General features: G+C 43.6%; 1 protein-coding gene across 3 annotated transcripts in view; it reads right to left on the minus strand.

Annotated features, from left to right (window-relative positions):
* Positions 1-27,242, minus strand: part of UBA3 (ubiquitin like modifier activating enzyme 3) — a 91,318-nt gene that overhangs the window by 13,303 nt on the left and 50,773 nt on the right. For 2 of the 3 annotated variants that reach the window (XM_085852409.1, XM_085852408.1), the window contains 7 exons: positions 25,846-25,926; positions 25,457-25,500; positions 24,531-24,578; positions 12,550-12,614; positions 9,038-9,193; positions 8,512-8,614; positions 7,881-7,994 (listed from right to left, as the gene is read on the minus strand). In XM_085852409.1, coding sequence (XP_085708535.1) covers positions 7,881-7,994; positions 8,512-8,614; positions 9,038-9,193; positions 12,550-12,614; positions 24,531-24,578; positions 25,457-25,500; positions 25,846-25,926 — 611 coding nt within the window. The remainder of the gene's footprint in view (positions 1-7,880; positions 7,995-8,511; positions 8,615-9,037; positions 9,194-12,549; positions 12,615-24,530; positions 24,579-25,456; positions 25,501-25,845; positions 25,927-27,242) is intronic. The other variant, XM_085852410.1, reaches the window with a different exon arrangement.

The following is a 27,242-nucleotide window of genomic DNA, read 5'->3' on the forward strand; positions in this document are numbered from 1 at the left end:
CCACCTTCCTCGTCCCGTTTGCGGTAGAGCGATTAGAACCGCCATGTTTGGGTTATAAACAAATAAATCGCCTCCATCGTTTCGGCTCATTCTACGTTGGCGGGACTGTTCAAGTCCCGTGGACGTCACATTGGTGTCAGGAGTGGGATGATCGAACCCCTCAAAATTATATTTGGTATCGGGAGAATATACCAAGATTAAAATCTCGCCACGAATTGGAATATAAAATTACTACAGAAAAGCGCGCGAGCGCGGGAAAATTTTGGCGGGATTTTTCAAATTTAAATTAATTGGCGGCAAACGGGACTTCTGCATCATGGCGGATGTGCAGATGTTTGAGGAGGAAGGCCACGTGTCTGGCAGCGAGTCGGGGGAAGAGGGGAGAGACGGGGGTAGGGTTGGAACCTCCCCCATTCCGAGCGTGGACCGTGCTTCATTGCCCGTAACGGGGCCGGCAGTGCCGGAAACCGGTGCGATGACGATCCAGACACTGTTGGAACGTTTAATAGGGGACATGACGGTACAAATGGCAAATCAATTCGTGACACAGAGGGCAGAAATGACGGCACAAATGGAAAATCAATTCGTGACACAGAGGGCAGAAATGACGGCACAAATGGAAAATCAATTCGTGACACAGAGGGCAGAAATGACGGCACAAATGGAAAATCAATTCGTGACACAGAGGGCATAAATGACGGCACAAATGGAAAATCAATTCGTGACACAGAGGGCATAAATGAGAGATCAATTGGGGGTAATGGGGGTACAGTTGGGTGCACGGATTGATTTAATGAGGGATGAATTGGGGGAAAAGATGGAGAAAATGAAAACTGAGATGCAGGAGTGTTGTGGATGTTAAATTGGGAGAAATACAAAGTAAATTCGAGGATAGATTGGAGGAAACAAAGGTAGAAATTACATTGGAGGGGGAAAATATACGGAAAAAATTGGTAGATAAAATTGATTCAACGAACATTCGGGTTGATAAAGTGGATGAAAGCCTGGAACGTCATCGTGCCTGTGTGGATGCTCGTATGCAGCTGCAAGTTGAAGAGTGGGGAGAGCTGAGGAAGCAAGGTATGAATTTGGCGGAGGAGGTAAAAGGATTGGAGGCTCGTTTGGACGAACAAGATAAAATTATGAGCCAAGATGAAGTCTTGGATAAAGGCCTGGTAGAGCCGTCTTTTGTAAGTAGAGTGTCTGGGTTGGTTGAGGAGCAGCTACAAACTCGCGACGGAGCCTTGGAGGAGGTTGTGCGGGCCCAGAAGATCCTGCGGGAAGAGGTGAATCAGTCCATTCAACGTTTGGAACAGGAGGCAAAATTGACCCATGAGACCCTCACCACAAAACATCTTTGGCCACAGTGGGCTCAGAAATTGGATACGCAGCCACAAGGGTGTTTGATCCCTGGGCTGGATTCGGACAAGGGAGAAACTGAGAAGCGGGCCACCGTAAAAGTGATCCCCCTGGTAAATTTTGACGGGTCAGGGAGCGTTGAAGCTTTTCTGACGCAATTTGAGTGCATTTCCCGACTAAACGGGTGGAATGTGTGTGTGTGTGTGTGTGTGTGTGTGTGTGTGTGTGTGTGTGTGTGTGTGTGTGTGTGTGTGTGTGTGTGTGTGTGTGTGTGTGTGTGTGTGTGTGTGTGTGTGTGTGTGTGCGTGCGTGCGTGCGTGCGTGCGTGCTTGGCACCTTAGAGGGTTTGAGATCTGTATATTCATTGGAATTGTCTGTTTTTCCCCACGCCCGATCCCACACCATCCCATCGAATCGCCCCGGATCCCTCTTCTTGCCGAGTCGTGTTATTTCTGGTAATAATAAAAACAAATAAACATCATCAACTCAGTGAAAAGTGACTCGTGCCACCTTCCTTGCCCCGTTTGCGGTAGAGCGATTAGAACCGCCATGTTTGGGTTATAAACAAATAAATCGCCTCCATCGTTTCGGCTCATTCTACGTTGGCGGGACTGTTCAAGTCCCGTGGACGTCACAATATATACATAGTCGAGGCTCATGGAAGAGCTAGTCCGAGTACAATGAACGGATCAGGGTGCAACAAGACAAAGTGAACAGTAGATGGGTGGGGGGGGGCAGAGGGATACCATCAGCAGAGCCGAAGCCAAAGGTGGACAAAAAACGGGTGTGAGGAGGAAAGGGGGGCAGGAGAGGATGCATGGGGTGGACAAGATGGATACAGAAGGGAATTCTCAAGAGGGGAAGCTGGAAATTTGGAAGGAAGAGGGATCAGGGTTGGGTGAGGTTATTAAGGGTAGAAAAGAAAATGGTTTTGGATTGGGGACGATCTGACATGGTGGTGAACAGCTGTCTTAAAGACCTGAAGGGAAGAATGACAATTGAAGAGGATGTGGAAGTTGGTTCCAGAGGTGGGAAAAAGAGGAATGAATGAGTGGAGGTGAGCAGTGATCTTAGATTTAGGTAGTTTCAACAGAAGGGGGTTGATGGTGGACTGTGTGTGCCCTGCAGAAACCTGGGGGTGATAATGCATGGAAAGAACAGAGGTTGAAAGGCCAGAAAGGAGGTGGTAGAAGACAGAGAGACCACCGACCTGTCATCGAAATTTGTTCATGAACTTTGAATAACAAGTTTGATGGTAACCATACAAAGTGGTGGATCAAATGGAACAGTCCAAAGCTGAAGGTGCTCCGGTGAGATGCATTTTTCATCACCATCGAGGTTTATTCATGCATTTGCACAATCACAAACCTTCTGCCAATTCTTCTTGGAGAATCTGATGCTTTTGAAACGATCTTTGAGAAAAGAGTGCACATTTTTGGATGACAGATTTTTTTTCCTAAACAGACATTTTTTGGATGAAATTAGCTTGGTATTGCATCACTGTGCGCCGCCATTTTGTCTGAATCTCGATATTCCCCCTCCCTGAAAATTTGATTGGTTGAGACTGCGTACAATTTTACTAAAGTACTGATACACTAATGGTTTTTTTTACAAGTGCAAACAAGCTGATTTGTATTCTACAGTGTTGAAGTATATAATTCACTTGAAATTAAAAAAAGTTTTAAAGGCTGTGAAAAAAACAAACAAAAATCAAACATTGAATCGGAAGTTTACTGCCGTTAATACATTTGGGAAAATTTACACCACCATATTTAACATGCTAAATTTGTTATTCGTGCCTATTGTTTGTGCCCTTTACGACATCCCTAAAAAGTGAATTTCCTGTTTGGAGTGTTTATAAAAAAAATGTATGCCAGACAGAGACGGACTGAGGCCATTGCTTTAGTGTGCTGTGCGGATTGCATACTGGGATAATATGCTGTAAAATGTTGCCAAATTAAGAGCCAAAGTACTGCTACACTGCAGAATTTTGGAAGTGCAAACAATCCGATTCATGTTCTGCAGTGTTCAAAATATTGAATTCAATTCAAGTTCCTTGATCATAGACTAACAGACACAGAGACACAGTGGACCAATTGCTTTCACCTGCTTTGCGCTGTGTGCATCGGGAAGAGACCATCACATAGAGCTTTCACTGGCTTGTTGCCATTGGGTTGAATGAATGAAAACTAGTGGATTTTCTGCACCCTGTATAGTGCTTCAGTTTATGGTGAGGTTTAAGGGCCAAGCAAATCGGAGGTAGCCGGTCTTCATAATTAAAAAGGGTGTGGCAGAATTTATTTGCAGGTGTTGCAGTGTCCACACGAACGTTCATGTGAATCTGGTGTTCATGTATTTTGGCAGTATTCTTAAGTTCACTAAATGGAATAACAAAGTGTTAAATGTATGAGATATTACAATAAAATCTGATGTTCACTTATGTGGGGCATGAAAAAAAAGTTATGAAAACGGGATAGTTTTAAAAATTCATTGCAACTCCGAACAGTCCAAGTCCAGCTAAAGAGGCATGCATTCACACATGGCCAAAATCCCAGAATCAGCCAATTAAACCATTGACCTACCACCCAGTTTCGTCATTATTCATCCATAACTTTTTGAAGCGTCATGCTACAACACATCATTTTTGGCCCCATCTCTCAATGGTGAAGAATCACCGGAAAAAACACACACACGTGTGTATGTATGTATGTATGTATGTATGTATGTATGTATGTATGTATGTATGTATATATATATATATATATATATATATATATATATATATATATATATATATATATATATATACATATATATATATATATACATATATATATACATATATTGTTACGGCGGTGGAAATTCACAATACACCATAAAGGGTCCTGAGATCAGTTATGACGCGAAGTTTATGTGCAGATAGGTCCCCACCGTTGTTTAAAGGGGTTTATTCGTGTTCACCGGGCTGCCACTCTTTGAGATAGCCGTTTTTCTTTATCTTTCGTTATTTTGAGCCACCATTGCAACAAACCTCCACGCAAACAATAACCGCAATCAACTACGCCACAACGCTCACCACGCTCACACCGCCCCCACAACAATCACCACCATCTTCGCCACTACGCCCGCTTGCGAACGCCATCCTCCGCGGACCACGGTAGGACGGTTTCTGCGTCGGAAACCGTCCGAGAAGGATTGGCAGGACAAAAGCGCTTGTGAGGCCTGTGGGGTTTTTTTCCCGCCATTTTTTCCCCGCGCTTGGTGTGAAGGAAAGCGGGAGGGGAGCTCGCCGCCGATTGGTGGACGAACAGCGTGAGGCGGTCGGGGTGAGGGAACGCCCCTTTTCGGGAACCTTCTCGAAGGAAGGTGGAGCCGAAAATGGGGAGGAGCGAAGGGCGAGCCCCGCGCTATATAAGGCGGACCGCGCACGAGGCTCACTTCTTTGTCTGGGTCGTCGACGTCATCCTCTCTGTCGGGGTCGTGTTGGATTCTACTCGCTCTCTTGGTGGACGTCATCCTCTCGCTTCATCTTCGAGCTCTCTTTTGGTGGTCGAGGTCGGGCTCTCTCGTCTTGGCGTTGGGCGACCTGTCGGTGAAGGCGCGGGCCGGTGGTGAGTCCGGGCGACGCCTCGGAGACGCAGATGGGAGGCGCAGCCCTGCCGGCTGTGTGGTGTGAATCTGCACGTCTGGCGTGGGACGCCGGAGAGAACTCACCGACCACATCATCGCAAAGGCCCGAGAGCAGGCCCGGCTACACTAGCTGCCATGGGAACAAGGCGTCGCGACCTGCCCACCGTCACACCTCGAGGGGGCAGGTAACCAGCACAGTCTCGCGGGCCTTTTCGGTCATCCACAGCCATAAAGGTTTACGAACCCCGTCTACCTCCCTGCCTATGGGGAGGGTTTTCCTGTTGTTTTTGTATGCATGCTGTGGCGCCGTGTCCTGTTAAGTAACGACTGTGTAAGTGACTGTAGATAATAATTGTAGTCGGTTGTATTGCTTTTTATTTGCCTTGCTTGTAGATTGCATGACTGTATACGTGTTTCTGGAATAAATGTCCATGTGTGCAATGTATCCCGTTCGTCGCGTCCTCCTATTTCCCCTTTGAAAATGCCATCTTGCATCGTGGAATGAGTAGTCGGTTTTAAACACCCGATAAATAATCTGAACCGTCGAGGTCGGCGATAACACCGCTCGGTTATCCCTGTAGCACGGAACGAACCGCTTAAGCGGTTCGTGTCCTAAGCCGACCTGAGGCGTGGTGCACCGCCTCGGTAGGTTACCCGCGCGGGTATTTAGGTATATCAACATTCGGCGATTCACCCTATTTCGCATGGGTAGAATGTGGACTGGGTTGTGGTGAGGTTAAACCCCCACCCGTGACTGGCTCCTGGCGGTAGTTCCAGGAGGGTCACGACTGAATTGTCCATCCGGTGGGCGACGCGGCTGCCATTAGAGGTATGCGGCCGATCGCACGCCAGGCGGGCCAGAATTCGTAACAATATATATCATTACGAATCTCCGCCCGCCGGCGTGCGGACAGCCGCTTTAGCCGAATCGCGGCCGTACGCCCACCGGACGAACAATTCAGTCGCGACTTTCCGGAACAACGCCGAAAACCAGTCACGGGTGTGCTCCAAGCGCACACCACGGGCTTGTCAATATTCTACCCGCGCGCGACAGGGTCAATCGCCGAATTGTCGATATACCTAATTATTCACGCAGGCAGCCTACCGAGAGACCGTACCTCAGCGAGGTCTGCTTGGACACAAACCGCTGAAGCGGTTCGTTCTGTTCTGGGATAACCGAGCGGGGTATTATCGCGAGACCTCTATGGACCCGATTCTTTTATCGGCTATCAAAAAGCCCGCTACCATTCTGAAATGCAATACAGCAGTTCAATGGGGAAAATGACACGACGAACAGGTTCACATTCAAATAAGCACATTTATTATTTTACACGTATACAAACAATCATGCAATGAATTGGTGAAACACACATGCAGTTGATTTGTGATGAATGCGGGACGAGACAAAAGACGCCAGCAAGGCGAAGCGCTACAACTGTCTATAATTAATCATGTACAGTCACTTAACAGTTTCTCTACTTAACGGGACACGGCGTCACAACTTCCACACAAATAAAAGCAAAGAAAAGACCCCCTTAAAGACAAGGGGGTCAGACTGGACCCCTTAGGGTCTTTATGTCCAAGGAGCTTGGTTGACTGAAGGAACTCCAAGAGGCCGCCGTAGGTTACCTCCACCCTCGTGGTGACTTGCTTGGGCGTCCCTCTTGGACCCTCCCCAGCTCCTCACCGACTGCGGGGACCCAATACTCCACCACAACTCCACACTCTCACACGAGCCCAGACCTCCACCGACTGACTCCAACGATCGACTCTCCACTCGACCACCAAAAAAAACTCGCTGCCTTCAGCGCGCGCTTTTATCTCCCCTGGCATCTCGCCCCTCCCCTCTTTCAGCTCCCGCGGGAACCTTCCAGAAGGAGAGCCTTTTCCTCACCGAATCGGGGGGCATTTTTCTCCCTTTTCCAAGGCGTCGTTCGTTTAATAGCTCGCCATGTCACTTTATAGCTCCACTCGCAGGGTTGGTGTTTTCTCCTGCTGTGCTTGGTGTGCAGATGTTATTCGCTGGGGAGTGGAGCTGTCGTCCGCTTTCCCTCGTTGAATGCCAGGCTTCTGATAGTCATCGCTGAGGTAGAAACGCGGTGGTGTGGTTGTGGTTAACGTGGCGTGGTTGTTTGTAGTGGTGGCGTGGCTGGTGGTTGGTGTTGTGGTTGAGAAGGTGGTTAGGTGATGTTGGCGGTTGGGGGGTGAAGTGGTGAGGATGGCGTGGTTTGTTGAGATGCGGGTGTGGTTGGGGTGGTTGAAAGGCGATTGGTCCAAAATAATGATAGTAACAGAAAAACACTACCTCAAAGATCACAGCCCTGATAACACGAATAATTCCCATTAGACAACGGTGGGGAAATTTATCTGAACACACACTTATCGGCATAACTGATCTAAGGACCTATATGGTGCTCTGCGAATTTCCACAGCTGTAACATACATATATATATATATATATATATATATATATATATATATATATATATATATATATATATATATATATATATATATATATATTGCATTCAGATCTTCATCAAAATCAAATCAATTATTCCTTGCCAAACACCCAAACCTGTCCACCAAGTTGCGCCTGAATCCGTCCACAACTTTTTGAGATATTGTGCTACATATAGTTTTTTGGCCCCATCTCTCAATGGTGAAGAAGCACTTTAAAAATTCTCGCATCCAGATCAGGATCCGGATATTCACCAAAATTGAATCAACTCATCACACTACCAAACTGTCCACCAAATTTCATCTGGATTGTCCATAACTTTTTGAGACATTCAGACAAGGGTGCAAACATAACCTCCATCCACCTTTGGTGGCAGAGGTAGCAATGAAAATGCCCTGCTAGTGCCCAAATACGAAAATCATCATCTCACCCTGGGTCAGCCTGTATGTAATGCCAGTGATGCCGTACTGTGCTGCACGTTCCAAAGACTTCTGATGAACCCATTGTACATGGTCTGGGTCGTCCCCATCCAGCACAACTTTCTCTGAAAAACAACAATGACAATGATGCCAATCTGCACTGTATATGCACAAACATGTCTGTCTGCATTTTAACATCTCTTTGTGATATAGATGGTACAACTACAATTCATATGAAGTACAACAAGGATTCAGGCTGCGATGATAAAACATGTAGACAGAGGAGCCATCGACCAAAAGGGTGCCAATGAGGCAACAGACATTAATTTTTAAGGAGTATCACAACCCAATGTTATCTATCTCCGACATGGAAGTAGCCGAGACAAGAAATTGAACTTAGCCAGGTTAATGGCACAAATATTACAATTACGAGTCTGCTCAATAGTGTGTACTTTACTGCTAAACAATGCCGTTCAGTTGTTTACCTTTACTCCAAGTTAAAATTCACATCAAACAAATCATTTGTTGTATACACTCGTAATTTGTGTCTGATTCCAGCTTTCGCCTCGGTGCTCCAAGGACAATCCAGGCTCATCAAACTTCGGCTATCGTTAGCCATATGAAAGAAAAACAAGGCCACACCTCCAAAGGGTTCCTCTTTGGGCCACTGAAGTATTCGCACATACTCAATGCAGTGCTCGGGCAGCCGGGGCATCGTTGCAATAGTGCACATTGGGAAATTAATCTGCAATGGAGAGAGGTGTGTTATAAAATAAACTAGAAAGCATCTCAACGTGCTCGTCCATTTCAGCTTTGTACTCAAACTAAACTTGACGAAAACAGCTTTGAAAACAATAATAATAATAATAATAATAATAATAATAATAATAATAATAATAATAATAAAGTCCTTTTTCTTAATTTGTGTTCTCCATATTTCCATAAAAAAGGTTTGTTGAAAATATGACAAAAGCTGAAATTATTTTTTTTAAAAGGTTACGGCCTGGACGGGCAGATACACACAGAAGCTTTTCGGTAAATAAATAAACAGGGAAGTGATTAAAAAATCTGGCTGTCTCAAGCAACGTAGCAGTGGAAGGGCGAATGATGAGACGGCACAAGTTTGAGAAAAGGGGCATTTGAGAAGAAGACGGAACGTGCTCCTTGCCTGGGGAGGGTAGAGGTCAAGTGTACACTCGATGCAAGCAGATATGCCAGGAAGCAAGACACGGGCATTGCCCTTGAAGCCCTCTGTCCCACCATCAATCATGGGCACAATGGAAGTGGTGTCTAGCTTTCCATCCTTGTAACTGAGCATTGACACCTGACGCAAGCAAGCACATGCAGCATCAATCATACGCTGTAATTTTTCTGCACAATTTCAGGCTCACACACACAAGTTAAAATCAATTTCCACTTTAAAAAAAGAGGCTTTTGGGTCTTTTTTCCAAAGTAAGGATTTACAACATCCCGACCAAAAGAAACAAAACACACATTATGAAAGCAAGTTCTGAATTAAAAATAAAAAATGACCCAAATTCACATTAATTTCCAGTAAACCATAAAGTGATAGGTGTGTGTGTGTGTGTGTGTGTGTGTGTGTGTGTGTGTGTGTGTGTGTGTGTGTGTGTGTGTGTGTGTGTGTGTGTGTGTGTGTGTGTGTGTGTGTGTGTGTGTGTGTGTGTGTGTGTGTGTTTTGCAGCACGTGCACACACTACAAAACCACTGAATGGAATGAGTTGAAAAACCGGTGGTTGTGCACAGAAAGCTTTGAGGTGACACAAAATTCATCGTCCCCAGGGTTCATGTTGGGGTGAGCACTTCAATACTCTGTAAATGTCTATATGGTCTTGCACCGCGACCTGTGTGAGTGGGATGTTACAAAGGAAAATAAAATATGCCCATCCCGGCGGAACCAAGCCATCTGATTGGACGGGTTGTTTGCTTGTGCAAAATAAGTTTACAAATAACCATCATTTTTATTTTGAATTCCAACATAACAGGTTTTATTACTGAACGAACCAGCATGGGTCAATTTTAAAAAATGAAAATGACCCCCGTGTGGGGGTGACGGTCATCTCTATAATACCACAAGTTGTCAATGTTCAGTCATGACCAAAGATTACTGCGCAGCTCGAACTGCGCAGTTTGGTTAAAGATGACTTGGCATTTTGGCATGCGCGCGCACGAAATTATATTTTGAAAATAAATGCCGACGTTTACATTTCGGGTTTTGAAACTTTAGCACCTTAGGTGGAAAATGTATAAATATACAAGGTCAGCTGCTATGTAATGACACCATTCACTAACTTTTACCATGCCCAGTATCGAATATATAGCCTCCTGAAGGTAGGGCAATTTTTGCAAACTTTGAACTCACGTGATGCGAAAACGAAAGCGAAATTCGAAAATCCGTCCCGACCAAATTTAGATATTGTCCCATGCATTCATATGCTACAATCAAATTCAAGATCGCTTGAGAAATGTAGGAGATAGATTTTGAAAATCGTCATTTTCGCATTTTTTGCCAAATTTGAAGTCACGTGACACGAAAACGAAAGCGAATATCGAAAATCCAGCCCGACCAAATTTAGATATTGTCCCATAGATTCATATGCTACAATCACATTCAAGATCGCTTGAGAAATGGCGGAGGAGATAGAATTTGAAAATCGTTATTTTCGCAACTTCAAAGGCCTCGTGACCTTGACCTTGACCTTTGGTGACCTTGAAAGTCATACCATCGTGTACGTCTCATCGACCTCTATCAGGATCACTAATGACCAGATCTCCCGCTTCAACTTCATTGTGAACGGACGGATCGAAGGACATCGACACCCATATTATTAGGTCATGCTCGAAGAGATGACCTAAAAAGGATAAAAATGTGTTTTATATTTATATTTCATTTCTCCTTCCTTCCTTCTTTGCGAATCGCATCGGCGTTTTTGGCCATCTTCCAGATCACGTGACGATCAAACGGGAAGGAAATTCAAAAATCTGTCTGGTGAGATACAAGATAATATTTTTTACTATCATAATCAATAAACAGTTGCCGAATATCTTGTAGAATGGCAGACTGGATAGGTTTTGAAAATGGCGATTTTTATAACTAACGTGACCTCGTGACCTTGACCCTGACCTTGAACCCGGACAAAAGTTATATCGTTGTGCAACACTCATCGACCTCTACCCACATACTAAGTTTCATTAAGATCGGAAAGAAAAATTGTTGACGGACGGACAGACGGACATTTGGTCTGGCTTTATCATGTCATCTCGGTAGAGAAGACCTAAAAATAAAAAACCGACCTGTATCTTGCCAAAAGATGACCACGTGTGACTTCTTTAAGGTCACACTGAGGTGAACAGAGCTGCTATCCACCAGGAGCGACTCTGAGAAATATCTGCCTACGAGAGATTCCGATGAGAATCGTTCTAGAGTAACCATGAAAAATATGCGTTTGCCTCATAACGTCACCAAATGACATCATAATGTCTCAAGCTTGACATATCTAGAAAGCACTCATTGAGGTGTTCAATTTGAGGCACTACACGATATGGTTCCTAAAACTTGAAAATTTGACCTTGGGGTCAAATATGTTTGACCTTAGGCGCTAACCATGAAGGTCAAGGCCAATCGCCACCAAAAATTAATCAGCTGAGCACCAGACCATGAACTATATTCCCATGAAGTTTGAAGACGATCCGATCAAAATTACTCAAAAAATAAGGGTTTCATCGACTCCCCTGATTTGCGACAAAGTGACCTTGACCTTTGACCTTAACCTTCAAAATTTTATGCACTGAAAGGGACCTCTATAGGCCTCTGATATGCGAAGTTACAAAAATTTCCAATGATAACTGTGCTCTGCAGAATTATTTATACATGATTACAGACAAAAAAAAATAAAAAAAATAAAAAATAAAAACATACAAGCTGACTAACATATCTTGCAAAAACTTCGTTTTGGCAAGATAATAAAAATAATAAAAATGCTGACGTGGTGCTGTGTTGAGGAAACACAATCATCCTTTCAAATTAGTGAGCAGCTGTCAATTTGAATCGTTTCAACCTTTATCCAAATTTCACAAATCTATAATAATAAATCTCGTGTGTCAGTCAGTCGGTGCATGCGTGCCTCCTCCATAATACCAAAACTAAGGTAAATATATATATATATATATATATATATATATATATATATATATATATATATATATATATATATATATATATCCCACTCACCTCCTCCCCTCTCCCCCGCTCACCTCCTCCCTCTCCCCCGCTCAACTCCTCCCCTCTCCCCCGCTCAACTCCTCCCCTCTCCCCCGCTCAACTCCTCCCCTCTCCCACGCTCAACTCCTCCCCTCTCCCCCGCTCAACTCCTTCTCTCTCCCACCAGCAAAGCGACGAGTTGTATTTGCCAATTTAAAATAACAACACCCAATTAAGAAGACTTCACATCATCAGGATCGCACAAACAAGGCAATGTCATTGACCCTCATTTATTGAGCAATTAAAAAAATAACAAAACAAAAAGAAAACAAATGTTTATCATAGATCTTTGTTATGTAATGTTTCTCACGTTTGTGAATTTGCAGTAATCTGTCATGAAACGAGAACAAGCAAGCACCTTTTAGCAGATTGCAGTGTCACTGTGTGGGAATCAAACTCACCAGCATGCCATTGATCCACCGCCTCGCAATAATGGAATCCAGGCCGCAGACAACTACATGAAACTCTGCAGCATATATAAAAGGAGAGAGTGAGCAAAGGAAGGTGAGGGAGGAAAGAGGGAGGCATGGGAGGAAGGGTTGAGAGATGTCTAGTGAGAAATGAAAAAAACAAATGGAAGGAATTTTTTTATACAAATTCACCCTAAAAATATAAAGGGCTACAAAGAGAAAGAGGAAAAACAGACAAAAACCTTCAATGAATCCTGAAACAAGGAAACCTCTTCACTGGACCACTGTGCTGGAGGAGGTAACTAGGCCAGGTGGAAAAATTAATTTTCCTACCCCATTGTGTTTTTTTAGGATGGCCATTGGCTCCCGAAGGGAGCTCATCCACACTTTGTTAGGTGTTGTTTTTAGTCCTGGCAGGGTGTCAGTCACCCTCCCAACTAGCAAAGCCAGTGAGAGGTGTCGGTTTAGTCTCCGGCATCACGACCATGTGACAAGTGGTTACAACAGTGTTGGGTTACAATGTTACCAGTGGCAATCCCAAAAGACTGACCTGAGTTCAAATAATCACAGATGAAACTTTCACGTAATGTGGAACATTGGTCACATGGAAGCTCGTCATTTCAATGCGTCTCATGGCCTGTCTACGAGTAGTCCAAATCTGGCAAAAACTCGTTTCATCGTGTTAGCACAAAAACTCTGATAGCTTGTGTGGTCAGCAAATCAAAATGAGATGAGAAAAGATCAGTTTTTTTTTTTTTGTGCCGTCAGTCTGGCGACGAACATTGAAGCTCTCATGAGCCAGACACAGAGAAGGGAGGTAAGCCCAAAGTGGTATGAAACCCAAGGGAAATGAACTTTGCCGAGATGCTGGCAAAGGATTGGGGAGGGGTAGGGAGCATCGGCATAAATTTATTTTTCTGGATATCAATATATTGGTGGGCTCATACCAGTACATCGGTATCAAAAAAAATTATATATATATATATATATATATATATATATATATATATATATATATATATATATATATATATATATATATATATATATATATATATATATATATATATATATATATATATATATATATATATATATATATATATATATATATATATATACATACACATACATACACATAAGCCTGGTGTTGGAGCAGTGGTTAGGGCAGCGGCTTGGGATCCAAGAGGTCCTGAGTTCAAGCCCCGTTGGGCCACTGAATTAATACACCAGGGGTTGACTCAGCCTGTCATCCTTCCGAGGTCGGCGAAATGAGTACCAGTATACTGGGCCGGTGTATACCCCGGTTAAAATAGGTGTACCATATCCCTGTGTCGTAAGAGGCTACCAGGGTTGCGTCAGGAAGGGCATCCGGCGTAAAACATGTGCCAAATCACTATGCGGATCATATGGATGATCCGCTGTGGCGACCCCTAACGGGAGCAGCCGAAAGAAGAAGAAGAAGAAGAAGATATACATATATACATGTGACTCGGCATGAACAAATGAGTCGGAAGTCGCTAGGTGGGGATTTCTAGCTGATAGCATTTCTGGATTCTGCAGATCATCAGCTTTCCATCAATACCAAGATGAAGTTAATCGGATAAGTGGATCCGAAGATATAGGTGGCAAAAGATGAGGGATTCAACAAGTCTTAAAGTCAGAGTCTTGAGAAAAATCGAAGTCAAACTTTCATTGCACAATCAGAACAATGTCAGTCATAAACTCCTTCGCAACATATATTTCTCATCGTCATAGAGAACTGAAATTTGGTTCATTATCATGAAGGGGAACTCCGTGACGTCACCTTTCCATCGGTATGCGCTGTGTTATGGTGTGAGGTTCGACACCGGAATGGTGGCCGCTGGAAAATCGCGTGTTTTGGGCTTTCTTCTGGGCTATTTTGAGGAGGTTCTCGATGCGTTTGGGCCAGAAATACATCATTTATGTTCAGAATATCGCATTCAGGGTTGGTAAGATGATAAATCACACTATTTACGATCGAAATCCGGAGAGATGGAGAAATCGGATATTTTTGCCATCATCGGACGTCAAACTCTTGCTGTGATTTTCTCACAATGGAGCCACGCGACTTCTGACTCATTTGGTCATGCCGAGTCACATATATGCTATTTTTTTTTGCACAGGTTCCAAAAATAAGTTATGGTCCAATATGTATTCATAAGTGATGTACAAATCATAAATTATGCAATCGATCTTCACAAGTTATGGCAAATTTTTTTGAATGACAGAATTTGGTTGATAAAGAGAGCAAAAAGGGTTTCAGTTTTGTCCTTTGCTTACATTATTCCTGAAGGATAGTTTCTTGAGACAACAGTCGATAACCATTAATTGTAGGTAGCAGGTGAGTGCTCGGCTAGCTAGCTCAGTAAATATTATAGCTCAGTAAACAGCTATATAAATATAGCTCAGTAAAAAGTTAGCTCAGTGCCCGATATTGGCACACTCAATGATGACGTGCAGTATCGATATCGGTAATCAGCACAGGATGATATCAGTATCACAATTGTGGATCGCCGTACTGGTAATTGGCACAGGTTTGCTAAAACACACCCGATTCATATAAAACAACCGATTCCTTTTAAAACATCCGCGAGAGCAAAGAAAAATGGGATTGCTGGGACGGTTACTCATGTGTTGAGGGTTAAAAGTTAAAACCTACTGCACTTACTTCCTGACGTCATACACTCCACTGTTCCAGGTACAGCTGAGTACATCAAAGCTTTTTAAATCATGTACGGTATTTAAGGATTGTAAACCTCTTTCTTTGATTTGTTGGTGATATATACCGATATTTTTGTGGATATAACGATTTTTTTTTTCATTCTGGTATATTTAAATTTCCAATACTGGTAAATCGATATGAAAAATTATACCGATATAACCAGTACATCGATATGAAAAATGATACGGATACAACCACTATATCGATACATTGCCGGACCTGAGGGAGGGGGCAAGATGGCAAGAGGAGAAAAATGTGCTGAAAAATCAAAGAAAATAAAACACAAAATATTGGAACGCAGACCCCGCACAGAAATTCTGTTACGAGCTGAAAATCTGAGCAGACGGGATGCGCACTGAAATAGAAATAGCCTACACCTCCTCTTGCGAAGATAAATATTGTGTCACACAGAGACAGACATCTCTGTCTACACTAAGTTTCATCTACACAGAGTCAAAGGACTGAGGTGCTACCTGTTTTTAGCAAAGAAAAGATCAAGCTCCACAAAAGAAATATAAAGAAGGAGAATTGGAGGAAAGAGAAAAAAAAATCATCCTTTAATGCTTGGTCAATTCAGCCCATGAACTTTGGAGGATGAAAGGTCAGGGAAAATGAGTCATGGAGCAGTTGGGGAAAGCAAAACTGGCCACCAGGTTAGAGACAGTCCCATTGTATAAATGTGAGAGGATTGTGTCAACGGCATATTGGAGACTAGATAGAAAATGAATAAAAGAGAAAGCCAGAGAACGAGCGGAAGAATATTTTAGGATAATGGAAATTGAGGAGTCACCAGGTGAACAAAGAGAGAGTGAGGAGGTGACTGTGAAGGTCAGGGAGAGGCTAGGCGGAAAAACCGGGGCTTGGAACACAGCGTGGCGCCGGAGACCCAGTGGCATGAGACGACAAGCGATGGAGGGAATTCCGGACCCACTGCAAAGGAAGGAACAGGCCCAACCCATTAACATGGACTGGGAAACACCTGCACTGGTCGAGGGGTGGGGGATAAGGACAGGAGGGGTAGATAGTGATGGGCAGGAAGAGGAGGGAGAATTGAATAATGAGAGACAGAAAGAAGATAAGGAAGATGAAGAGCAGTGTGAACTGGAGGAAGAGCTGGCCAACAAAATAGAGATGAGATTAATACTGCAAAGGGAAAGAACACAACTCTACAAAATATAAAATAACAAAAATACGATTGAGGAGCACCAATACAGCACAAAAATACAAGTGGAGATATACACCGATAGAAAAAAAAAAAACCAATCATACCAAGGTCAGCGGATTGAAGGAAATCAACATCGTGAGCTTTGCAGCAGCATTGCTCATTCAGGAAAAAATGACTGACAAACATCGCCGCAAGAAAAATATACCAGACCCCACAAAGACCAAGTACCACCACAAAAACGGAGACCAATAAAACAGAGAAAGAACAACTGAGAAAGGAAATGGGACAAATGCAACCATTTATAAGAGAAAACAGAAGCATAAAGCTATTAAAGAAGAACAAAAAATATACAATAATAATAATTTTAAAAAACTAAAATATATATATATATATATATATATATATATATATATATATATATATATATATATATATATATATATATATATATATATATATATATATATATATATATATAGAAAGACCCACCCACATCTCACCTGTGGATGGAGGGAAGAGCCAATCAGCTCTCTCCTAATCAACTAAACCCAGGTGGCTAGGATGATATAAATAATTGACCTCTCCCACACTCCTCCAGTCAAAGAAGCTGCATAAAGCAACCCAAGAAGACCCACACAAGGTAAACGCTACGCCGTTTCAAACCCTTCACAGAGTTCCTCAACAACTATAAAGACATTCACAGCTCGAGGAGTTTGGAAGGGGTCAAATATATATATATATATATATATATATATATATATATATATATATATATATATATATATATATATTGTTACGGCTGTGGAAATTCGCAATGCACCATAAAGGGTCCTTAGATCAGTTGTGACGATAAGTAATTGTGTAGTTAGATTTCCCCACCGTTGTTTAGAGGGAATTTCCGTGTTCATTGGGCTGCGATCCTTTGAGATAGCAGTTTTTCTTTTCTCTATCGTTATGTTGGACCAAACAACGCACCCCAACAACTCAAACACCACTACCTTCACCTCTTTACCTCCACAACTCCATCCCGCAAACATCGCTTCACCGCCATTCTCAAACGACGTCCGCCAACAACTCAAACACCACCACCTTCGCCTCTTTACCTCCACAACTCCATCCCACAAACATCGCTTCACCACCATTCTCGGGCGACGCCCGCCAACAACCAAACTCCCACTACCTCCGCCTTTCTACCACACGTCATGCCATGGGCTGTGAATGCGTTCCGTTCGCCTCAAAAAGCGGATCAGGAAGGCTTCACGCCCCCTTTTCATCCATCCAATGACTGAGCATCGGGAAGTGTGGCCCCGCCTCCGAACCCGCTGTGATCCAGAAATTTAAATATACGCCCCTCCCCCGGGCTATATAGGCACGAGCTCGCGGAAGAAGAAAGGTGCGCAGTACGTCGGCAGAGAACCAAGTGGGAGCAGTGGTGTGGCAGCGGCGGAGTGTCGGCAGGAGAAGTCAAGTCTGCAGTGTCGGCAGGGCAGTCGAGTCGGGAGACTGAGCTCGAAGCCGACGGGAAAGGCAGACGGGGAGCGCCGGAGAGAGCTCGCCGACCACGCCAGGGGCACGAAGCCAGGCGCAGCGACGCTGACATTGCGGCTTGCCCGCCATCGCGCCACGAGGGCGTGGGAAAGACCCTTTGGTCTCGTGCACCTGGCCGCTCATCCAGGTTCCACGCGCATTAGGCCCACGGGCCTAGTCTGACTCCCTTGTCTATGAGGGGGTCTTTCCTTTGCTTTTGTGTGAATGCGTGTTGTGGCGCCGTGTCTTGTAAAGTAGAAACTGTTTAAGTGCATGTAAATAAACATTGCTTTAGTTCGTGGTATTGCTTTTGCCTTCTATTTGTGCTTGTAAAGTGCATTCCTACTGGATGGCTGTGAATACGTGCTTGCCTTGTCTGAGTGTGGAATAAATGTACTTGTCGAACTGTTTCCCGTTTCGTTGCGTCCTTTCCTTTGTTTGAAAGTTCCATCTTGCATCACGGAAGGAATTGGTAGAAGGGTGTAAGTGCCCAGTAAATAATCACGTCCGTCAGGGCCGGCGATAACACCACTCGGTTATCACTGAAGCATGGAACGGACCGCTTAAGCGGTTTGTGTCCTAGGCCGGCTAGGTACGATCGCCCGGTTAACCACCCGCGCAGGTACTTAGGTAGGTCGAGTTTGGCGAACAACCCTATCCTGTGCGGGTGGCCGATTGGCACGATTGTGGCGGGGTCGAAAGACCCACCCGTGACTAGCTCCTGGTGATAGTTCCAAGGAGGGTCACGACTGAATTGTCCATTCCGGTGGGCGACACGGTCACGATTCGAGTTACATGGCCGATCGCACGCCAGGCGGACCGAAATTCATAACAATATATACACTTTATTTTTATAATAGAAGAGGAAGAAGGCGCTTCCAACCAAAAGTAAAAACTCGATTGACTCCATTAATTTGAGCAAAAAAAGTGAAAGCAGACCGTCTGAGGGCAACGTTTCGCCAGCTTCATCAGGCACAATAGACCCCAGGCGTCGGCATGGGTCCAGTTTACATTTCGATACAACCGCTCATTTCCGGGCACGTGCTGGTGCTTGAGGTCAAATGGAGGAATGCTTTGTAAAATTTATTACTGTATTTTGCAAAAGCAAAAACAAAGGTCAAATCACATCATTGAAGGGGTGCTATGCTGTTTTTTGTTTTTATGTATTTGTATTGTATGTGTGGGTGAGCACGTGCGCTTGTTGGTTTTGTGTTTGCGTTTCCGGGGGCACGAACACATCATTGAAGGGGTGCTCTGCTGTTTTTTGTTTTTATTTATTTGTATTGTATGTGTGTGGGTGAGCACGTGCGCTTGTTTTTGTTTGCGTTTCCGGGGTACGAACACGGCTGGTTTTGTGTCCGGATTGGGCATGATGAAGTGTTGGTTGTGCGAGTGTTGAGGTTCTCGTTGGGTGTTGTGCACATGGATGTGGTGTTTGGGATTGGGTGTTTGTTACTCACCTTATACAGCCGTTTGCACCATCCAGTTTTCGCCATTTCCATTAGAGGTGGGTATGTCCACCGTCTCTCCAGTTTGTCCACCCTCCCAGCTCTTCATGTGCCATGCTTCCAAAATCAACCTGTGTTTGTTATATGTAGTATCTCGGACACAGGTCCCAAAGTAAAATTTATTGCCAGATTGCAGTCAATGACATGCTATGGCTGAGTGGGTCATTTTTCCAAGCTTAATTGCTCTATCATGTTCATCTAGTCGTTGTTTCAAATTTCTTCCAGTTTCACCAATGTAGAATTGGTCACAGTGTTTGCATGATGAATGGTAAACTACTCCAGATTTATCACCAGTTTGTATTGGGTCCTTTAGTTTTGAGATGACTTTATGGATGGTGCATAGAGGCTTGTAGGCTACGCCAATCCATGCACCACGTACTATCCTGCCAATCCTTTCTGACGGGCCCTGGTAGTATGGCAGTACACAGTGCCCAAGTGTGTCTGGCTCCTTCCGTTCTGTCCTTTTTGGTTCTTCCAATGTGGGGAGTATCCCCTTGTTGTACCCATTTTTGAGCAGGACTCCTCTAATTAATCAGATTTATTAAATTGCCTCGGCTATGGAAGATGACAGCTTCCATGCCCGAGCTGCTGAGGTCCGTGCTGCACTGCGTTTGTGGGAGATACCTGCAGCCCCATCTACCACAAACACAGTGTAGCACGGATGTAGAATACCATCCACAAAATATTCTACAAAAAAAAAAGTGCATCCTGAGAATGTACCTGCCGAGACGAGAAGGATATAGCAGCCTGATGAAAACCAACCAAGTGCACAGAATGGCATCTGTCGGTCTGGGTCAATACGTGAAAAATTGAACAGACCACAGACTCAAATGTGTCCAAACACAAAGACAGCAAGCCAGATAAGGTATTCCTAACCCACCAAGCAAAAAATCCCCAGACAGGTGCAAATGGAAGTTGTCCCACATGAAACCGAAACAGCAACAAATACAGTGCAGCCCCAATGATTACAAAGACAACGAAAGAAAAATATAAAACAAAATATAAACAGAGGCACACTGACAACTGAGAGAACGATAAAGGAGCAGGAAGATTAAAAATAATAATAATAAAGTTGGACAGATTGGGCATTGACAAAGAAAGCTCTTTGGAATAGCGAAGAAGAGGTCAGCTCAACTGGGAGGGAGAACGAATCATTATTAATGCCCAAGACCAGGGACACCACATGAATGGCTTGAAGAAAATGGAGTCAATCAGAGTCAATCAGATAGAAAGGACTGAGTCAATGTAGGTTCTGCAAGATAGAAATAGAAAAATCACGAGCCACCTCCTATCGAGACGTAAAAAACTCATGTCAGAACAACTGCACACACAGAGGCACAACAAGGTAAGTAGAGTAATCCACTGGCACATCTGCAAAAACTTCAATATCCCAGTCCCAGAAAACTCATGGAAACATGAACGAAAAGTGATAATTGAGAACAAGGAAGTAATGTTCACATGTGACCTGATGATCCCAGAGCATGAACATAGAAAACAAAGCATTGCGACCGAAAATAGTGTTCAGGTTAAAAAACAACAACAACAAAAACGCATTACTCATTGAGATGTGAGTTCCCAGTGAATTTAGCCTAAACAAAAAAGAAATGAAGAAAATTACCAAGTACAAAGATCTAAAAAATGCAGTAAAAAAGATCCTGCAAGCTGAAGAGTTCTGAAATTGGACCAGTGATTATTGGAGTAATGGGAATGATAAAAAAAAAATAACCTCACAGAGATCTTAAAAACCATCCTTGGGAATATTACACCAAACAAACTGCAGCTGGAAGCTGTCCGGGGCTCACTGATGATCCTCAAAAGAGCTCTCGGAACAAAACTTTGAGAACAACAAAACTTCACAACTTGGTCCATGAATATGATCCATTAGGGTCATTCCATGTCAAATCATCAAAGAATCTGCCGTCATCTCTCAGATTTTTGTAAAACTTTGGGAACCAATTGGGACCCATGAAAAACGGCAAGAACTCAAATATTTTTGCTAACAGCCTCTTAATTAGTGAGATACAGACTAACGAACTTTGGACTAATTAGCACGACGTCGCAAATTCAAATGGCCATATCTCTAAAAGTATAACACCTAGAGAGCTGGTTTTGGTGTAATTTTAAAGGTATTTTCATTCCCTATGAATTTGTTTGGGCAACATTTTCCTACATCCACCCACAAAAAGTTATCACAAAATATAAACTTCAATCGTGAATCCCCAAAAAATGTATCATTCAAATTTCCTCAAATTCATCCCAGAGGTATCTTATGATGTCAAGAAGCTTCCACATAAATTTTGTGATGGGCACTCCAATAGTTTCTGAGATATTAGCAATAATGTACATGTACGTATGGCATATAGGTTCGAAAATCAGCATTTGTAATGTATTATACAATCATTCTAACCTAGCCATAACAGGGAACACAGGGAACGACCATCAATTGCTTTGAAGTATCATATACTTTCATTTTCAACTGGGCCTGAGGGGAAGAAACAAGTGCTGCTGTTGCTGCATTGAAGAGGAAATTGAAAGCCTAAGTCAGGTTAGTGAACACTGTGTACTTGAACTCACTTATTGATTGTATAATACATTACAAATGCTGATTTTCGAACCTATATGCCATACGAACATGTACATTATTGCTCATATCTCAGAAACTATTGGAGTGCCCATCACAAAATTTATGTGGAAGCTTCTTGACATCATAAGGTACCTCTGGGATGAATTTGAAGGATACATTTTTTGGGGATTCACGATTGAAGTTTATATTTTGTGATAACTTTTTTGTGGTTGGAGGTAGGAAAATGTTGCCCAGAAAAATTCATAGGGCATGAAAATACCTTTAAAATAACACCAAAACCAGCTCTCTAGGTGTTATACTTTTAGAGATATGGCCATTTGAATTTGCGACGTCGTGCTAATTAGTCCAAAGTTCGTTAGTCTGTATCTCACTAATTAAGAGGCTGTTAGCAAAAATATTTGAGTTCTTGCCGTTTTTCATGGGTCCCAATTGGTTCCCAAAGTTTTACAAAAATCTGAGAGATGACGGCAGATTCTTTGATGATTTGATATGGAAGTCACCATTAGTGAAACGGAGGTGGATACTTCGAGACCTGGGAGGACTCTGTTCAACCTTCTGAAACCCACCCGCATAAGGAGATAACAACCAATGACACACACACACACACACACACACACACACACACACACACACACACACACACACACACACACACACACACACACACACACACACACACACACACACACACACACACACACACACACACACACACACACACCATTTTGGTGGTCTTGCAACCTTTGGAGTTTATGGTCCAAGCTGCTGCCCTCCATTTGGCATATGTTGCACACCACTTCTCCACACAATATTGTGTCACTACGTGTTTCACTCAAGCTTTGATTAGGTTTACAAAAGAGCTCTGTTATTCGAGAACCACCTCAGCGCCATCAAGTCAGGCATTTCACTCATATCAGGCTGACCAGCAGGGTCTCCAAGCAGCAATCAAACTTCAAGACTGATCTCCCATCGTGACTTTCTCCAACATCAACTCGTCCTGGGAATTCTTTCAAAGAAACTTGCTCTCTTGTCTTCAGTTGTCCTACCCTTCCTCCCACCCATGGTTCACTGAATTTTGTCGCGAGGCAGTTGTCCTGAAACAACTTGCCTTTTCCTCATGGAAACCAAACCCAACTGAGATTAATCTATTTCTTCCATAAAGCTTTGAACAAGTGTGTATCTACCTTCAAGAGAGCCAGAAAACATCTTTCTAATCTCAATTCTGAACTCTCAAACCTCTCCCCTCCTCCAAATCCTGGTGGCATCTAATCAAATCTGTTTCTGGTGTATGTTCCCCCTCCATCCCCTCCCTTACCTCAAATGGCCGTACTGCTGACACGAAAAGACTGAATGCCTAAACTTGGTGTTTGCATCTAAATCTTGTGTCCAAAACACATCGCTTTCTGTACCCACCTTACCCAGTCACAACCAACTGTCCCTGGACTCTGTGTCCTTTTCTCTTGACAAGGTGGAGAGCTTGTTGTCAAACCTCGACTGAGATTCTGTAACCGGTCCAAATGGCATCAGCCCACGTGTACTATAAACCTGCTCCACTGCTCTTGCTCACTCTCTCTCTCTCTGTTCTATTCACCTTCTCATTTGCTCAAGGTCATCTGCCATCTGCTATCTGCTTGGAAATCAGCAAACATTACCGCTCTGCATAAAAAGGTGCAAAAACAGATCCCTGCAACTACGAACCAATCAGCCTTCTTCCAATCAGCAAGGTTTTGGAATCCATCATCGCTTCAGACATTAAATCCTTCCTCTTCTCCAATGGCCTGATTTCCGATCATCAATTTGGTTTCAGACCAGGTCACTCTACCCTGGATATGCTGCTTCTGCTATCCCAACAATGGATAGAGGTCCTCAATGCCAGAGATGAAATCAGAGCCATATCCCAAGACATATCGCGTGCTTTTGACATGGTCTGACACCCTGCCCTGCTCACCAAACTCTCTTCCTGTCGTATCCAAGGCCATCTCCACTCATGGCTCGCAGACTTCCTCACAGATTATAATTTAATATTTCTCTTCCCAATGTGGTTACATTGTTTGGCAAAATTTTTGAACTTTTTGGGGGGGGAATTTTTTGAAAACGATGCCATAACACATACATGACCTGACCATTTCATCAAGCACAAACATTGAAAATTAAATTAACACTCGGTAGAGCACATACCTCCGCCAGGCTGAACAGTTTACGTTTTGCATTGCACCCATAGGCCGAATATGGATCCAGAACTGAACCAAAATCGAATCAGCTTGTGCTTGTCACCCCACCAACTCATCCACTTATTTTTGTCATAACTCATCCACAACTTTTTGAAATGTTATACTATATATCGTTTTGGCCGCATCTCTCAATGGTGAAGAATCACTTTAAAAATTATCGTGTCCAGATCTTCACCAAAATCTTGTCAATTTGTCCTTGTCATTAACCAACCTGTCAACAAAGTTTCGTCTCGATCCGTCCATAACTTTTTGAGATATCCTGCTCACAGACACAGACAGGAATGAAAACATAACCTCCGACCACCTTCGGTGGTGGAGGAAACAATCAGGAGGAAAGGATAGATAAGGATAGATAGATAGCCTCACAAAAAATAAATAAATAAATAAATAAAAAACACCCACAAAACAAATGGTGATTAAAGGGGGGTCAGGGGGTTGACAGAACATTAATGGACTTGCATATTCAGCCAATATGCTATTTTTAAATACTTAACTCACTTCCTATTGAATGCCTGGTGTTGGCTTAATGGTTAGGATGGTGGGCTTTTGATCTTTGGGTCCAGAGTTCAAATCCTGCTCAGCTATTGAATTAATACCAGGTGGGGTTAACTCGGCCTGTCATCCTTCCGAGGTCGGCAAAATGAGTGCCAGCATGCTGGTATATTGTGTCGGAGTGGAAACCCGTCCAGGATTGTGCACAATAGCCAAGGAGACTGCTTAAGCAGCACCAACGTTCTGCACAGAGTCTGGTGCCAATCTCCTCCTCCTCCTCCTCCTCCTCCTCCTCCTCTAACCTAAGGCTACAGAACCATGATTTTTGAATTTTTCTCAAGCCTTTCCTACATCATACAAAACAATTCAGCACCATATTTGGGCTTTAGCTCGTGTGGGCCATGGGAAACCTGATGACAATAAGCCTCAATGTCATAAACCGACTTAAAATGTACCTGGATAGACACAATATTACTTTTAATGGGGGAGGGGGGGGGAGGCCATCAAAAATATATTAATAATAATAATTTGGACTTAAAGCAAGAAAATGTGGCAAAGTTCACTTCAACATTCCCCACAGCATTTCAGATGAAATAATGCAACTAAAATAAAATCAAAACTAATCAACCCAGTGCATGTACTTACGTCTATAAAAGCTTTCATCATAATCTTGGATCTTCTTAAAGTGACTGAGAGCAAAAATCAAGGAAGAAAATCAAAAGAAATGACAAAACTCAAAGGTTTTGGAAGAGAAAGGATGGCTGCTTCATGCTCAGAGGCTCGAAGCAATTGCCCAAAATCAGGAATAGTGCTCTTTAGACACACGGCATGTTAAATAATGCCGCTGTATAATGACATGCTTTTCGAGAGAGGAAATGTTTCATTGCATTATTATAATCTTTCAAGACGAGGCAGGGAGAGGCGTAGCAACTACAAGAGGCAGCGAACACGTTGTGGGATATCTCGCCCTTTCTCTGTGCACAAATGAGATTTTTCCTTGGAATTGTGGCCCTGCTGCATCAATCAGAGGATACGGCACAACCTTGCAACCTGGAATACGGTTGTTAATAAACTCCGCCGCCACGTTGGCTTTTGGACGTCCAACATCCTTGTGGCTGAAATGAAGCATCGGACAGGATTAGAAAAACATCACGATCTAATAAACTGCAGTTCAACACTAAAGCGAATAGGTTTCAAATAAAAGTATGCGAGGTCCGTCTAAAAAGTAACGGGACTGAGCCCGCTGTGTGCTCCACTTACACAACTTGAATGAACGGGTTGCGTCACAGTCTTTTGCAACATTCCAGCAATATATTTGATTGGTGATGGTTGACTGCGCTCATTGTGTGATTTTTTACAGGTCGTGCTTTACACGTTGTCTCGTCTGAGTTGTCACGCTTTGAGTCGTGAGCAGAGAGCCAATCTGAAGTTTCTTGCAAGCTTGGCAAAACACCTCCCAAATCCTTAGCAATGGTGCAGCAAGTCTATGGGGAAGAAACTATATTCTGTACACGTGCAATTGAATGGCACAAGAGGTTCAAAGAGGGACGGGAGGAGGTTGAAGACTATCCAGTCTGGAAGACCTTCAACGAGCAGAACGGTGGACAACATCGAGCGTGTTAAGCAGATGGTGCGCGCAGATCGTCGACTCACGGTGCGGATGATTATTGAGGATCTTTCCATCAACAAGGACACTGCCTGGAGCATCATCACTGAAAATGTCAAAATGCGCAAGGTGTGCGCAAAGATGATCCCCAAGCTTTTGTCCGAGGACCAGAAACAGCAAAGAGCCACTGTCTGTCAAGACATTATCGAGCGCCTCGAGGACGATCCAGACCTGCTCAGGAGAGTCATTACTGGTGTTGAATCGTAGATATTCGAATACGATCCAGAGACCAAACGGCAGAGTCGTCAGTGGAAAAGTCTGGCATCACCAAGACCAAAGAAAGCAAGGATGTCAAAATCGAAGGTCAAGGTGATGCTCAAAACGTTTTTGACATCAAGGGCATTGTCCACTTTGAGTTTCTACCACAGGGTCAAACAGTTAATCAATACGTGTACAACGAGATGCTCCGGCGCCTCATGAGATCAGTCTGGGACAAGAGGAGGGATCTATGGTAGGACAACACCTGAGTGCTCCACCATTACAACGCCCCCGCTCACAGTGCCCTAAGCATCCGACAGTTCCTGGCGGAGAGGAACATGCCAACTCTGGATCAACCCCCGTATTCGCCAGACTTGACCCCTTGTGATTTTTTCCTATTCCCCAAGCTCAAGGGGGTGATCAAGGGGACCCAACTTCCTGATGTGGAGGCCATAAAATGGGCCGTGACGACGGATCTCCAGAGGATTCCAGAAGAAGCCTTCCGGGGGTGCATCGAAGCGTGGAAGAAGATGATGGACAAGTGTGTGAGACTGGAGGGAAACTATT

This window comes from Eptatretus burgeri, chromosome 13 (genome assembly GCF_056783735.1).
Source record: "Eptatretus burgeri isolate ZD-2024b chromosome 13, Ebu_testis_v1, whole genome shotgun sequence".
In the NCBI taxonomy this organism is placed as follows: domain Eukaryota; kingdom Metazoa; phylum Chordata; class Myxini; order Myxiniformes; family Myxinidae; genus Eptatretus; species Eptatretus burgeri.